We start from the raw sequence: 16274 nt of genomic DNA, 5'->3' as shown, positions 1-16274 counted from the left end.
TAACTTTATAAGTAACTGGAACGCATGCACGGTGTACTTGGTGGCAAAATCGTACGTAAGTGGCTGCAACGCGACGTATGCGAACGATCAATGTTCTTTCCATGCTCAAATGTCACCTGACTGGCACTGGTATTCTCTCTTGACAACCAGTGATACGATGGGGTAATTCGGAGGGTGGCTGCGTCTGGGGCGTCAAAGTTTGCCGATTCGTTTTGGTAGTAGCTGCGATGGAAAATTGGGTTCGACGTGGCTGGAACGGGCGCGGCGCCAAGTTGAGTAAGATGCTCAATGATCCTGGGTTATCAACAATTCAATGGTCATGGTGATGGCGAGTGCCGCGAACTACGCTACGTTTGAGATGCAAACGAACTACCAGTTTGCCGCTTCAAAGCGACGACGGGAGCTCGACAATGATTTTTTCGAAGCGTCTAAACGAGTAGACCGGAGGATATGTGGTCGACTTCGTTTATCATTGTTGTGCCAAAAGCAAGGTGATAAACGGTCGGCATTGGCAATAGTTCGCCTTTCGAGCGTCTCGAAAGGTGATCTTTCGGCCTTGAGAGACGGCGACTCCATAGCGATTGATCTGGCAGCGACAAGGGGCCGCCCTCATTAGGCAATCAAGTATTCCGAATGGAGCAGTAGTTGGCGACACCAGCGCCACAGCATCTTCAAATTCGGCACAATTACTAATGGTAGCACATGTGCAAGGTTGAGCCGGAAGGAATGCAGCATAGGCGGGGAAGCAGACGGTGTAGAGCAGGAGCACCAAGCCTACCACGGGCAAAATTACGTTTACGGGCTAAAACGACTGTCCGCTATAATAGCGTAAATACTTAATAAGTATGGGAACTCGAGGCGTTAATATACCAAGTCGAGATAAGAATCGATTCATCGTCTAAAGTGCACGACAAAATGTGGCACTAGATCAATGTCTATTGCTGTGCCAAGCTGTACCTTTTTGCATTGGCCCACTGTGCCAAGCAGCTTATTGTTTATAGGCGTACTGCGCGCTTTCTGGCGAAAGGGCAGTCGATATGCACATCCGAGCCTGCACAACAAAGGCCTAATCAACTGCAACTCGTTTGTCGAGTTTGTTGGCACAATCGAGATCACCGTTCCAAAGGTTGAATGCGCGCACTTTATAAGAATTGTTTTAGGTCAAGTCTTTCAGAACCATGCTTGGGATAGTTGGAAATATAAAGAAAGGTATTTGATGCTTCTTATCGCTACGACGTCCATCGGTTGCCTGCACGAACGCCCAAATGGCCGTAGCAATGGTTCCCTAGCATAACACAATTTACGACACATTCAAGTTCCCGTATCCATTTTGTGCTAGCATATCGATATTGAATGCCAGGTTTGTTCTACAAGGTCAAGGTCTACGGTATATACGGTAACGGGCGTTAAGTTGAGTATGGATGGCAGGAGGACTCGACAACGTAGCAAGGTCATGTCCCCTTCAAACACTTCGCCGTCTCTCTAACAAAATATCCTCTCTATATCGGTGGAGGTTGAGAAATCTTGTAACAGGTTGCACCTAATACATGTACTGGTAATACCTGCTGTCTAAGGGGAGTGTAAGCCAAGGTAGGGCAGCCGTGCGTACGCAGAGTCGGCCAAATAATATGTACCTTTACACGTACATCGCTTTAAGTGCTGTTCATTGAGCGGTATCGTAATGCATCAGCTAAAACCATCTTAGCAAGTGTACGGCGACGGTTGCTTGATCGGCTCTAATAAAAATGTAACAAATCGGTCCACTCAGTATTAATATACTTCAAGAAAGTAGCTACGCGATTCCTGAGCGTATTCTAGACGTCTACCCTGACTACAATATTGGAACAGGTATTAGAGACATTCCTTGGAAGTTATCCTTTGGCACGTAATACCCTTGCCTATCTTCCATTTCCATATCGAATAGACGACACAATGCTATCACCATGCTGACCTCGTTACAATTCTCTTCATTGTGTTGTCCTATCAACGAATGCGATGCGGCAGTAATTCGTCGACTCAACCTCCATGACATTTGGCTTGTCGATAGTCGGTAGAGGGAGGTTGGGATCGCATTTTAGCCATATAGTCAACGCATGCTCATAAAGTATTTACTGATTTTTTCTCGGCTCAATTAGCCACCATACATACGGGATCTTGCTTAACTCTTACTCCTTAAAACACCAGGCTGCCTAGCTTTCTTCGAAGGTTCTTTGCTTTAAACATCTCACGACATTCAGGTCGGCTAACACACACATTACTGACGAACCAACTTTCGATAGGTGAGTCAGAAATCGGTATATTGACCTTCATCGTGTTGTTGTTTCTAACCAATACTAGCAGGTGTCTGCTGTGCCCGCTCAATATGTTACAAATACGTTGGCGCATTAACATCCGACCGATCGAAGGAATTGATCCCCATTGTAACGATACTACTACAAGAAGGATGAAAGATACATGATGAATCGACAGTTTCGCCACCCCTCTGCATATAATTACTGCAACGCTAGTTTCAAATGCAGGGCCATTCAAAGGAAATCATTGTTTACAAGCAGGACAGCTTCACCATTCAATACAGTACAACGCAAGAAATAAAGCCAGCATGTACCGCTAAGAAGCTAGGGGCCATATTCAACTTCTCGGAATTTGTTACAAAGGTGGATTTGACCCAACTTACACGATCGTACCAATAAAATAAGGTTGGATAATCTACCTTCCAGTACGGAGTACAGAGTAACTAGTTAGATATATACTAGAGAGTATTTGTGTGTATACATTGATGCTAGTGTGGGTACGTTGATCAAATAAAGGTCAATGCAGGGGAAAAAATGACTCAGATAAGATTGCGTGATCGCAACCTTGAAACCGACTGGGATACAAGTAGGATGAAGGAGCGCAACCTCCTTTTTCCTCCTTCCGTACTAAATTCAATGATTGAAACTGATCTCTTGTTACCAGTTTCCCCCATAACCGAACCAATACTAATCAGTGCTGTGTGAAAAGAACAGTGCAGATTAGCAAGGCTAGAAGAGGATCACGATACTATTAGCCGTTTCTAACCAGAGATTCCACTGGTAGTATTGCGACTAAGGCACCTGTTCATACAGACGTTCCGGTACCTAGATTTTGATTGCTTAAGATACGCCTATCTTTATCTCCAGCTCTCTGAACCATTTGATACCGTTCCCTTGTACCTAGAGACCCGGTTTCCCCCAATCTCTAGAAGTGTAATATAATGCATTCCGAAAACTGTCCTGACCATTCCAGTAAGGACACAGCAACCATTCCGACGACCGTTACAATATAACCAGTCAGAAATAAAACAACAAAACGCTAAGCAAAATCGATATAAACAATAGCAGATATAATTCAATACTAGGAATCAGCATCCGGCGACTAAGTTAAGATAATGGCCTATGTTATTGAAGGTGCAGAGTGCGATGAGATAACCGAAAACCGCTAAAGGCGGAACACATAGATATAAGAATGATTCCTGAAAAAAAAATGCATCTAACGACTTCCTGAATACTTATATTATTCGAATAATATCGAGTTACGTTAGGATAGTAATATGTCTGACGAGGCGGTATGTGTATAATTCCAATACTTCCAGGTATGGGATGAAGAGATGTTCAACTGCACCTACCCAAAGGTTAAAAAGATACTTCAGGATACCCTACGTTACTATAGGGTATATACAGGATCATTGCACGGTCGTATAACACTCTAGCTAATGCAGGTACCTAACAGTACGGAATTGCTGGAATGGGATATAAAGGAAAGGGAGAAATGCCTCCATGACTGCTTACTTTTTTCCAGAACTTGATACCAAAGAAACAGGGAAAACAGTAACGCAGAACAACAAGAATCCCAATTCTAACGATACTATTAATAATCAACCTACCGATACTATCGATAACCAACCTTCCAATACTAGCGACAGCCGACCTACCAATACTATCGACAACTGAGCTACTGTTAATACTATAGCTACCGACAATATTAACAAGGATCCAACAACTAGAGTACAACAGACCCCGACCCCCCCCCCCTTACAACAAGAGAATCAACTGTACGACCAACCGATTATATGTAATACGATATATCGTACCGATTCTGATTAGAGCCAGCTACTACAAAAAGCATTTTCCCTGATAAAAACCCCAATTCGACCCCAGCATACAACCCCAACTCAATAACCATCAATCCGACCGATTAAGTGTTACACATACAGAGGGGGTAATGAGCAGATTGACAACCAAAATTATATGAATTTCATGAAGAAATGGCTGTTAGTCGACCAATATACCAGAGAGTTATACGATATGTTTGATGATATATTATTTCCAACACGTTTGCCAAAAAGTAGGGATATAACAAAGCAAGTATTATGCCGTATTCAACGAGATACTAGGTGGAGAAGCGCGAATTTGGGCATTACAAACAATGCAATAAGATTGGACTTTTGGGCAAATGCATAATGCATTGAAACAAGAATTCGATTCAGAGGTCAAATTAACGCAGAACTTCAACAAGTGGTTAACAATAATATTTACATCAGTAAAGAATGAAAAGGAAACAACGAGCAGGGACTTGCAGTAAATCTTACGGATCTTACTACATTGGATATAACTGTGTAGACGGTTATTAGGTTAAGACAATGCACCAGACAGTATGCAAATTGCTATATAACTTGTACATGCAAATATGCACTGGAATTAGACAAGGCATTCTTACGGATACCAATGGCGTTCAGACAATTATACGCCGATCTACAGACATCAATATAGGCATACAAGAAAAGAAACAATGAAATAAGAACAGGTACCTACTTTGTCGACCGACGGTGTAACGATAACCGCAACCGACAACAACAACAGCAGTTGCAATGCATACAATAAGGCACACAACAAGAGCAGTAGAAACGCAGTTGTTATATATACCACAAGACCGGCTGGTGGATGCGCAGCTGCCCTATTAAGGAATAATAACGGGCTAAGATACCCTGGAAGAAGGAATGCTAATTTTACGGTAACAGCAATAAGCAGTCATTTTGGCATAGCTTATAGTCTTTAAAGGCGCAGTCGAATATATTTACGAATACGATACTTGCAACGAATTCCCTAATGCTTTGCTAGTACAATGTTCCTTACAACTCAAGCTGCTTACTATGGTATAATAGAGTGTGTATACGTTGACTAGAGGAAGGTCAACGCTAGTGTGGGTACGTTGACTAAGGAAAGGTCAATGCTGGGACAAAAATGACTTAAATAGGATTGCGAAATCGCAACCTTGTAACCAACTGGGGCATAAGGAGGATGCAAGAACGCAACCTCCATCTTACCCCTTTCGTATCAAATTGAATTATTGAAAGTAATTTCTTGTTACCAGTTGCCCCCAGAACCGAACCAAAAAACAGGCAAATACTACCACTAAAGACAATAGATAAGATAGTACAGGCATAATAATTTCATTTCGATAGTTATTCAGTCTACCAATTTTGAGGTATTCATCCAGATACAGGAGCAGCAGTACACTCAACGGGTGGCTACAACTAATTCCAGGACCTATAACGCGAAATCTCATTATAGCTCGATCAATTGCGCGCAGGGGAAGTCAGTATCCGATTTGGATGTAGAATCTATTGAATCAATTGGTTCCATTAATATCAAGATACTAATCGGGCCAGTTACCTTCCACATTATAAGACAAAAACGCCATTTTTATTTTACCCAAATGACCTAGACAGATTGCGTGCTTATCTTAACTCACAGAAAAACAAAATTGCCAAACAAACCCCAGCAGGTACAATAACAATATTAGTTACTACTGCTAAATCAAGGGGAATAAACTTACTAGGTTTAAATTTACGTTAAAAGACGACTCCGATTTTAACTATGATGTTTTTTGTCAATATTGTCGACCTGCAAGGCAACAAGACCCTATATGCTCTAGATAAGGTAACATCATTCCAAGCAGTACGGCTTATCCTCGACAAAACTGTACAATTCGCTTGGAAAAAGTTACAAGAATGCAGGATTGATATGTACTTATGACCACTAGATATCCGAATAACTAATGCGGGTACGGAGTACTAATTTTACAGCATCCGAGTTCCGAGCAGAAGTGCGATTAATGGGAATTACATGCTACTAAGTACTGATAGAAGCACACTACTTGGTAGGTAAAGTCGAACAGTACTACCGACCATTACGTTGGGCATACCGGATTATCAACAAGGAAATAAGAGGACATGCATCTAAGGAGGCAATGCTACAGATAGCCGTTAAGGATATAAATAATACTGCTAGACCAAATAATATAGTACCAACACTCCTTGTATTAAGTGTGTTGGTTCGGTTCTGGGGGAAACTGGTAACAAGAGATCTCTTTTTTTAATGGAGTCAATTTGGTACGAAAGGAGGGAAAAGAGGCTGCCCCTGAGCGGCCACTTTTATCCTCTCCTTAATCGTGCCCCACACGATTACGTGATCCTAGTCTACTATTGGCCACTATATACATATAACACACAAAGTGCGTTACTACGGCTGCATATGGATTCCCTACCGTCAGCAATAATCATGCAACGCGTACGCGCAATCAAAGCGGCTATAGCGAAATTACGAGCTATTTTTGCACCGCGAAAAGTTAACGATGCAATACAAGCCCGTAATGGTCCCGATATAACAGCAATACTACCATTATCGCTACCTACTGGTAGCAACGTTCCGGTATACCGTACAACTAGGGGAAACGAGAGGGCAGGTTGGACCGGGCCGTACATGATATTAGATATCGACAGCACTAATATTCGTATTGATATGGGTGCGGAAGTATCGACCTTCTGTAACAGTTACGTCAAACCGTACTATCAGGACTATAATACATCAGAGGCAGCACCAGTACTACCTATTCTACAACCATTGAGACGACGTAGTCGCCCCCGCTGCAACCCAGATACAACAGTTGCAGCAGCAAGCCGCAACGCAACCGTAACTCAGATACAACAGTTTCAACAATAAGCCGCAACCGCAACCTAGATACAACAGATGCAACAACATGCCTCAACCGCAACCCAGATACAACAGTTGCAACATCAAGCCGCAACCCACTACGCACATCTCATAAAAGTAATAACTATAACAACGGATTTACCCAGCTTTTTGCTGCTACCTATATATCGGATACGCATAGTGCATATATAACGCAAATAGAACGGGGTAACCGGGAGTTATCCCTGCAACTAATAAGATTGGTCAAACTCGAAGGAAGATTTGTATATTGCCGCAAAAAGGGCATTTATCGATACAGCAAAAAAGGTACGAAAATGTTGGAGCGAAGGAGTATTAGAATATCTACAGGTATGTGATGGAAGGGGTGGTCTTCGTACTGTATAACGCGGTTGAATTCGAACTTGTGCAAAAGTGCCTAGTCCGCTGGTGAGCACCACCTATCGGTGGTTGGGAGTGGCATGAGTAGTGTATCCACCACACTACTTTTAGTGTACTACCACAGAATGACTAGTATGAATTCTCAATATTCTACGTAACAGCCAATCTTCTGACACATCATTTCCCAGCGGGTAGCACGATAGTTCATTAGAGCTCTGTTCTCAAGTATTACTTTGCGAAGTACTTCTTATGTATATCCAAAAGGTGCAGTATTAATCGACAGATATTGTAGCAAGTTTGAATCGGTAGGCCTGAAACTATGGGCTCTACTTACTGCTCATGTGCCAGTAGTGTCAGAACCCCTTACTTATAACTTTTTAACCTTGTGGCTGCGGCTACGAATCTAATGGCTAAATAAGGCAAAGTGCCCCATTATCCGGAAGCCTGCACAGGGTCGAGCGGGCGAGTGTCAACTTGACCCGATCGTTGGGATTCGGGAGGGCACCAACTCGACCCTGGCTTCACAGTAGCAATTCGAAATGGACAAACATTGTAGCCCCATTACTAAGTAAGTCTCCTGGGGCCCACTATACTAAATAGAGTTAATATACGGATCCGGTGGATTAGAAGATAGGCCTTGTGGAGCTCTTAGGATGCCGTCGGTTCGTTTTAGCAGAGGTCCAAATTGCCGGCTTATGTACCAATAAGCACATATACAAGTACAAGCACTGCACTTAGGTAGGCGACACAGGACACTAGCACGAATAGTAACTAACAGTCCAGAGTTTAATATTTGTAGTTGGTCGGTTAGACTTGGCAAATGTTATGCTAGGTATATGCTTGTATGTAAAGAGTTCAGCGTACATACCGGGTATTTGTTTGCACGTACTGTTAACATAGCGAATATACATCTACATACTATATGAAAGTACCTGTATATCTATCAAGCATTATTACTTGCAAGAGAAAACGGAACATAGAGTGAGCAGTATATGAAGATGAATTAATGTGGCTAGTAATGGTCCGTATCGGACCCAGGGATAGCTCTCCGCTGTATCTCACGTTGGGCTAATTTAGTCCTCTGCATAGTGTTAAGTTTAGACTAATTTAAAACTATACACACAATACCGATAATAAGGCTGCCACTATGTTAGAGTTAGAGCTCTGTAGATTTCTTAACAACTATTTCCGACCACTAGATACTGGCAGTACTAGTGACTCCATAACACCACACCCTATTAAAATGATGAGGTAAGTGGTCTGATTATGAACCGAATTGCTCGATTTCTAGCAAGGTGTTCGGTGTAGTAATGCGAACAAAAGGCCCGCAGGTATGTCCTGTAAGAAGATTAGTAATATTATAGTGCAGTTAGTGTAAACAGCACTACTACTTTTGGGACTGTCGAACGGACTGGAGATAAAAGAGGTAGAATTTTAGATTGAAACTTAGTTGATTGTCTCTGCCCTGTTCCCCTAATTTCAGGTCGGGGCTAGGTAGGCTATATGCACTAATTCTAATTACACCTGTAGAGACCGTTTCCTCATTCCTCTTCAGCTTGGGCATCGGCTGCTCATCCTGGAAACAACCTGTAACTGTTGGTTGTTATACTGGTGTATCTGAACGATGTTGGTGATCCTAATGTTGAATCATTGATCTAGCCTTGCAGCAGTCTTTTCTGTTGTCGGCTAGTGGTTGCGGATTGCGTTAGCCTCTACTAATAGCTGGTAGGTTCATCGGGGTGGCTGGCAGTGTATCCACCACACTACTGTTAGTGTACCACCACAGTATAACTAGTATGAATTCATACTCATCATACTGTACAACAGCCAGTCTTTTGACAAGTTCCCACTGACTGTAGCGCCTATTTTTATGGTCTAGATTTGTTCAATATTGGCCCTATACTTGTGGCTCTAACATGGCGGCAACCTTATTATCGGCATTGAGTATATAATTCTAGATTAGTCTATCCAATAGGAGGCAGCCGGTTAGATATGGATCAAACGATATATTTGTGGCTCTAACATGGCTGCAACCTGACTATTGGCATTGTGCATATAGTTCTAGATTAGTCTATCAAATAGGAGGTGGTCGGTAAGATGTGGATCAGACGATATATAGGTCTTGTCCTAGGGATTATAGGAGGGTGATATGTTCTCCCGGATAAGCTCTGTCATCGTATGTATTAGTCGGCGGGTTAGGGGGGTGAAAGAAACTATTGGTATTATACTATCCCCTATTTAGATAATGAGGGTTTCGTAGTCCGAATATTAGCTGAATTGCTCGCCTACAAGCAAGGTTTGCAGGGGGGTGATAGAAACAATTGCTATTATAACTACACCCCAATTAAACGATGAGGAAACATGCTATTATAAATTCATGCTAGTTAAGCTTTGATGAACATTAGGCAGGGGTTAATTAGCATGCCTCTACAACTAGACCGTTTTTGTAGTAATGGACATGCATTATATTGTACAATACTAACTAAATCCGATTGCAAATTTTAGGTAATTGATCCACGAGGGTAATAACTTGTCATATTTGGCTTTGCAAGAACTCGTGCTATATACAATGCAGATAAATTACGCAAGCAAGTAGATACAATGAGGTTGTATTATAGTATATATAGGGGATATGATTCCCACACCTTTACTCAAGACAAGGATTTCTACCAGTCTTATCGATTTCCCACATACGTGACTATCTTGTTGTATGATAGAGGATACTATTGACGATATTTGGGGGCAGCCATTCGGTTATGGCTTTAATCTTGGCTGAGTCGGCCTCGATCCCTCGTCCTGCGTGAATAATGAACCCTAGATATTTAACAATTGTTTTCCAAACTCGCACTTTTCCAGATCGAGGTGAAGTCCATGTTCTGCGAGTCGTTCCAGCACTTGTCTGACTTTTACCGTATGGTCCGTTAGGGTTCCGCTGGTATATATATCAGGATGTCGTCAATGTAGACGGAGCAGAAGACATCTAGGCAGTCCCTCAGTACGCCATTGATATGGCGCTGGAAGGTAGCTGGCGCGCCACCAAGTCCGAAGGGCGTAACTATCCATTCGAATAGTCCGTATCGGGTACGGAATGCGGTTTTCCATTCTTCCCCTGCTGCTATCCGCACTTTATGGAACGCTTGCACCACGTCCAACTTTGTAAACCAGCGGGCCCGCTGCGAGGTTGCGGAGCGCATCGTTGATAAGGGGTAGCGGGTATCGGTCGGCTCTTGTAATAGCGTTCAGGCCGCGGTAGTCGCAACAAAACCGTAGCCCCCCTCCAGGCTTTCGGACGAACAGTACCGGGGCCGCCGCTTCTGAGCTGCTAGCTCTGATAAACCCCTTAATATCCAGCAGGTCATTAAGAGCTTTTCGTAGCACTGGGATCTCTGCTCTGGACATCCCGTCTAGCACCCCATTGGGTAATGGCAGCTCTTGACCGTCCGCCCCAGTCTTAATCGGCATCTTATAGTCGACTCCCGGTTCTTGCCGGTCTAGCTTGTCGGCTTCTTGTTTATTAAAGGGTGGTAGTGGGTCGTGGAACTGCGGCGGGATTATTTTTCGGAGGTCTTCTATCGACTTCGCCTTTTTTCTCTATATCTTGCATGCTAACCGCAAAGAATGATGCTTGGGCCGCATTATAGGCCTGCGTTCTGCGAATCTTCCTGATATATCCGACAAAGACAGAGGCTGAAATTTGTTCGGCCTGTCTCAGTTCCATTGTAAGCTGGCTGGGGGTTTCCTCGTTCCTACGGTAGCTCACCCAGGTTTGCGTTCGGTCGTGCCGCAGCCTTTCTTCGTGCGGCATAGAGTATGAAGTTGTCTGCTGCATCCGCGGCTTACCTTGAATAAGAGGGAACTCTAATTCTGAGACAATGTAGGCGCAGACTAGTTGTTGGTGTCCGTCGAGTCCCAAATCGAACCATGCAAGCCCTCGAATAGATGCGCACTCCATTGATCCTGGTGCCTCTCGCACCTTTCGGGCCGGTATCCTTTCGATAGGTATTTACAGTTACTCTGCTACTTCTTCGTCTATAGCTGCGTACTACTGGCACTCTTCGTCTATTAGGGCGGATAAGCCTCACTCTTGTTGATTGAGACTACCACTACGATGGGTCCGTCTCTGTCCACTTCCGTAGCTCTTCTTGCTGTGCCTGTATAGATATGTGCCCTAGCGCACGACCTTGTTCTAGGACAGCGTATTTCCCGAGCTCTCTGTGTCGGTCTAAGCGTCTTCTCCATCTTCGAGATCTGGTTCCACTTTCTTCCTCCGCATGCTGATGAACGACTGCGACGTGGGCCGGCGTGCGGGGGCGTACGGACACTTTGCGATCCTGTGTTCGCTCCGTCCGCAGCGCGGGCAGCGATGATTCTCCCTTCGGCTGGCTAGTTCTTCGGAGGTAACCCACCTTGCTCGCTGAGTCCCTGCAGGACCGGCTGCAGCAGTTCCTTTTGAGGGAGTGCGCACCGTCTTTCTCTTTTCTGCTAGGCGGGTCGATGTCATAAGCGTATCGCCGTCAGCATCCATCGTAGGGATAGTTGTTCTTTCCTGTTGCGGGCTATCTCTTTTCGGGTAGCCCTTGAAGTTCCCTCCATGATGCGTGTAACGGCGGTCATTGTAGCGCGAGCCTCTTTTTTCTTGAGCTCGCGGAAACGTGCGGTCCTCTCAAAATTCCACGCAAGGGTTTGCAGGCGTTTTATGTAATCGCTGTATGTCTGCGGCATTTCCACCGCGATTAGCTGCTCCCGCAGCGAAGCCGACAGCGAGTTCCTCAGCCATGCTAACCGGCAGTCATCGCCCCAAGTGTCCCCTCCCGCTTTCGTAAGAGTATCTTCGAAATCGGGTAGAAAGGCGCCCAGAGTTTGCCCCTCTTTCTGTATGAGGGTCGCTAGTCGGTCTTGGGCCTGTTCCTTATCTTGAACGCTTCCGAAGGTTTGGGTCAGGTATGCCAAGAAGTCTCTAGGGTTCCTCGCACCTCCAGGGCCGCCGCACCGCCAGAATCCTTCTACGCGCCACATCATGGGTTCGGGTAATGTATGGAGGATGAGGGGGTAATGTATGGAGGATGAGGTACCAAACTGCTTTCTCGTCTTCCTTGTCGACCTCATACTTGTCTACCAACCTGCTGTGGTAGAAGGGGAAGGTGTCCGGGGTCCCGTCCCATTTTGGCCAGTCTAAAGGATCGCACTGCCTCTGTCTTACCATCTCCTCTCTCTTCGGGGGCAGGATGTCCTGGGTTATGGTTGGCGTCCCCGTTGTTGGGGGTGCGGGTGTTCCCAGAGTCGGATGTACCACTTGCGATATTGCGGACCAAGCGCCCCGGTATTTCTCGTCATGCATAATTGTCCGGTAGGAACTGTACTTCTGCCGTTTGCACCGCTGCGTCTTCCTCGGGCGCTTTAGTAAGCGCCTGGTCTCTATCGGCGGAGCTGCGATGTAGTCCCCCGTAGAATCCGTCTTCCATTGTCATTCGTTCCGTTCTTTTCTTTTCCAATAGATGATAGTACGTATTGTTACGGGGCCGGCGCTGTAGGGTAGGAGCCGGTCGTATGGTTGCATTCAACGTACTATGCCTTTTCCTCCTCCCTCCTTGCTATGGTGTCGTCCGCGACAATATATACTTACGACAATATATACGCTCTCGCACATAAGTGCGTTGCGCACTTGAAACTGCGGGCGGAAACCCTCATTCGCTGTGGGGCGTGCTGTCTCGCAGGGCCCGGGGCTGCCCGAGCAACCAACAAGAGGAGTAGCCCCTTACAATGCAAGTACTTACTTACGGAGTCTCAGGTCTTTACTGCACGAAATTCCGTACAAGTAACTTCTCCGCACACGTCAAGTATTTGTACTTGCAAGAGTCAGCCTTGTGTGTGTTACCAAGTACAAGTACACTTACAAGTACGGAGTTCAGACTAAATAATACTTGTAGAACGTCCTCCTTATACTTGCATTCAACTACATTCTATCTACTACGGCACATGTATACTTACTGTACGGAGTAGGAGTACTTACTGAGTTCGTACTCGATACTCGATTCAGTATATTGCTTACTTACATTGGTGTCCAGGTACCTATTCTTACCTGTACTTATGTGCTGTTATACATGTACTCCGTAGTGCATTATTCCGAGTCAAACTAAGATTTAGTAACTGAGTCTAGTGGGACAACGGGTGGGGGCGAAATGCCAAATTGGCTCGCATAATCATTAGCAGCACTCCATGCTTGTCATTATGAAACCCAGTTATGACATCTGCGCATATTTATCCGAAGAAAAAATTTGATATAACTGTGGGGAAAGGCGTTGGAAATACCATAATTGTTCGCAAAATATCCCGGCTTTCCACAGACGACGAACTCTAACATCACAGCCCAGGGATGGAGCCAACGGCAAATTCGCCGCGATATTTCGCAGCATTTCTCGTTGTCTTCTTATTGCTTAATATTGTTGTCATTCTTGCTTGTTTCTTCATAGGTTTCACCTTTGTTCTATCATCAATTCCCAAGTTATACATGGTGGCAGCTGCGATTGCCGTGATGCCCCTTGCAGGCATTGCATTCCTTGTGTGGCAACGCAAGACAGTCTTGAGAAAAACAATCGGCGAAATCTCCCAACAAAACAAACACAGTAACTGCGCAGAGGAACAACTGGTCCCAGACGGAGAGATGCCCGTAGGCCCGTTACAATGACTTCCTGATGGCAGGAATGTTACGATGGCAGGAATGTTACAGTGGCAGGGGTTCTATTCAATAGACAATAACACTCACGTTGGGTAAGCTGCAGAAACTGTACACCACGCTATTATGTATGCCCACTCAGTACGCAGTTGCATGTTGCGGCGCGTAGACGACAGGGTACACCATGCGGCAGTATTGAGCCCTGAGGAATGAAGAGTGTGACCAGAGCACTAAATGTGTCTTACGACTGTAGCAACAGTGATGGTGGAAGGAACCGCTACTCAGAACCTTCCTAGCTATCTATATACACGTATCGAACGAGGATCAAGGGGCATCTGAATATGTGCAAATGCCATCTGGGACGTGCGTAGTGTATGGGCCATCTGGAATGTGCGTAGTGTACGGGCTATCTGGAACGTGCGTAGAACGTGCAAAGAACGTGCGTTGTAACAAACCCGAATGGCGCTTCTGGGACTATTACAGTATACACCTTTGCCGATTCGGTTATTCCATGTATACTGTACATTATCAATGCAGTCACTAAACATGTCCATGCTGCGGTACAATATTAGTCTACTTAAGGTCGCTAGAAAAATAAACAAGCTTGTGATGCACCGGGTTGGGAGTGACAGGCCTACCAATTGCAGTGGTTTCAATCAAGTCAGGTACTTCAACGGTACAACGTTTTCATGGCCCACGCAGCGTCTGCCAAGTGTAGTTGCCCAATTCTGTACAGCTATCAGGCTGTACTGTCCCTCTCAATCACGCATCACCATCTGCCACCTAGGGTGCTGCCAAGATCAAACGGAACTATCCGCATTTATGTAGTATTAGCCCTTCACCCCCTTATCTCAGCTAGCCCACGCTTTAGAATTCCCACATTTTATGATGTGTGACATTTCCAATGGGTACAGCAACGGAAGCATGAGCGCAGATAAATGTGCCTCTGGAATAGGCTTCCCCTTTCATCCATTTATCCTTATTATCAAAGGTCCTCGTACACCCAAGCTGAATGCCCCCCTTTACATTCAAGTAGTACTCACTAGTAGTACGAGGAATTAGGATATGGGCAATTTCGAGCTTGCCAGTCCAACTATTGAATCGAAACACAACTTCGTCGCCGTCGTTTTGTGGGATATCACAACTGTAGATGGTCCTTGAGTCGATAAAGTCAAGTATGTCGCTTGGATGGGAGGAGCCGGATGTTTGCCCCCACGTGGCCGAGCACTGGGCTTTATACGGGACGGCCGGAAGGAAAAGGGTAAAGTTGATACTACCCCACGAAATATGATCATCTTGCGATCGAAGGGTGTTTGATGCATTAAAGTTGAAATTGGTGATGTTCCAAAAATGTGCCCAGTTTGGAGGTGAGAAGAAGTTGCTCTTCCTTGGAAAGACAGCCTTGGTAGGAGAGCCGATAGCCAAGCCGACAAGGAGAAAGGTTGTAAGCATTTGGAAGATCATACCGACGGTTGGACGCACGAGTATCATTGTTCGATTTGTCTACGAGAGGGTATCCAGCTCCGACGCATGAATTGGTAAGCTTTGATGATGACTGTGTTGCGGTTCGTGGTAGGAAAAAGGCAGCAGACTAAGACAACGCGCGATGAAGGGGACAGGAAATCATTGAGCAGTATGAATCGGGTTGTAGGGGTATTTATAGAAGTGTACATGTATACTCCGGATATGTATTACAGATAATTACCGAGTCCGTAGTTGTAGTACGTGTGGATTCACAACCACCGGCACCAATTTCTACCTGCCTGTTGAAGTTGATCCATTATAAGTACTTACAGTAAGTACAAGCACGAATCCGGGTACTTGGTAAGGGTGGTAAGTTCATATCCTCGTACGTAATATGTAGGTAAAAAACGTATGTATCGTCTACTACTAATCGAACCCGGCACATAGTTGTACGGAGTATAGAGGCTGCAGTCACCATCTATATATACCTACATGTTATATGCCATGGTAGTACTGCTACTGTAATACCGCTGATGGATGGGGAGACATTATTTTAACCGTATATTATTCTTTCGTCGGTACTTCCTAGATAGGCAATGGTTCGCATCTGGGAAATTCTTCCATATTTGCCGTTCTGTGTGTGAACGTGGAGATTTGCTAGCGTTAGGGATCCAAGTACTTCGAGCAGCTGATGAAATTGTGTACCAAGTTTGCTACTACAACTACACGTACAAGTAATTCAGTAAGTG

The 16274-nt window shown here is 44.8% G+C and overlaps 1 protein-coding gene across 1 annotated transcript; it reads right to left on the bottom strand.

Annotated features, from left to right (window-relative positions):
* Positions 1-11885: 11885 nt before the first annotated feature.
* Positions 11886-12404, bottom strand: DCS_02033 (uncharacterized protein; the record flags this gene model as incomplete). Its single annotated transcript, XM_040799363.1, has 1 exon — positions 11886-12404. The coding sequence occupies one exon, from the start codon at positions 12402-12404 to the stop codon at positions 11886-11888; it is 519 nt and encodes a 172-aa protein (XP_040660246.1).
* Positions 12405-16274: the final 3870 nt, after the last annotated feature.

Source organism: Drechmeria coniospora, chromosome 01 (genome assembly GCF_001625195.1).
Source record: "Drechmeria coniospora strain ARSEF 6962 chromosome 01, whole genome shotgun sequence".
Classification (NCBI taxonomy): domain Eukaryota; kingdom Fungi; phylum Ascomycota; class Sordariomycetes; order Hypocreales; family Ophiocordycipitaceae; genus Drechmeria; species Drechmeria coniospora.
The sequence above is the reverse complement of the archived record's forward strand: the minus strand, read 5'-3'. Positions and strand labels throughout refer to the sequence as shown.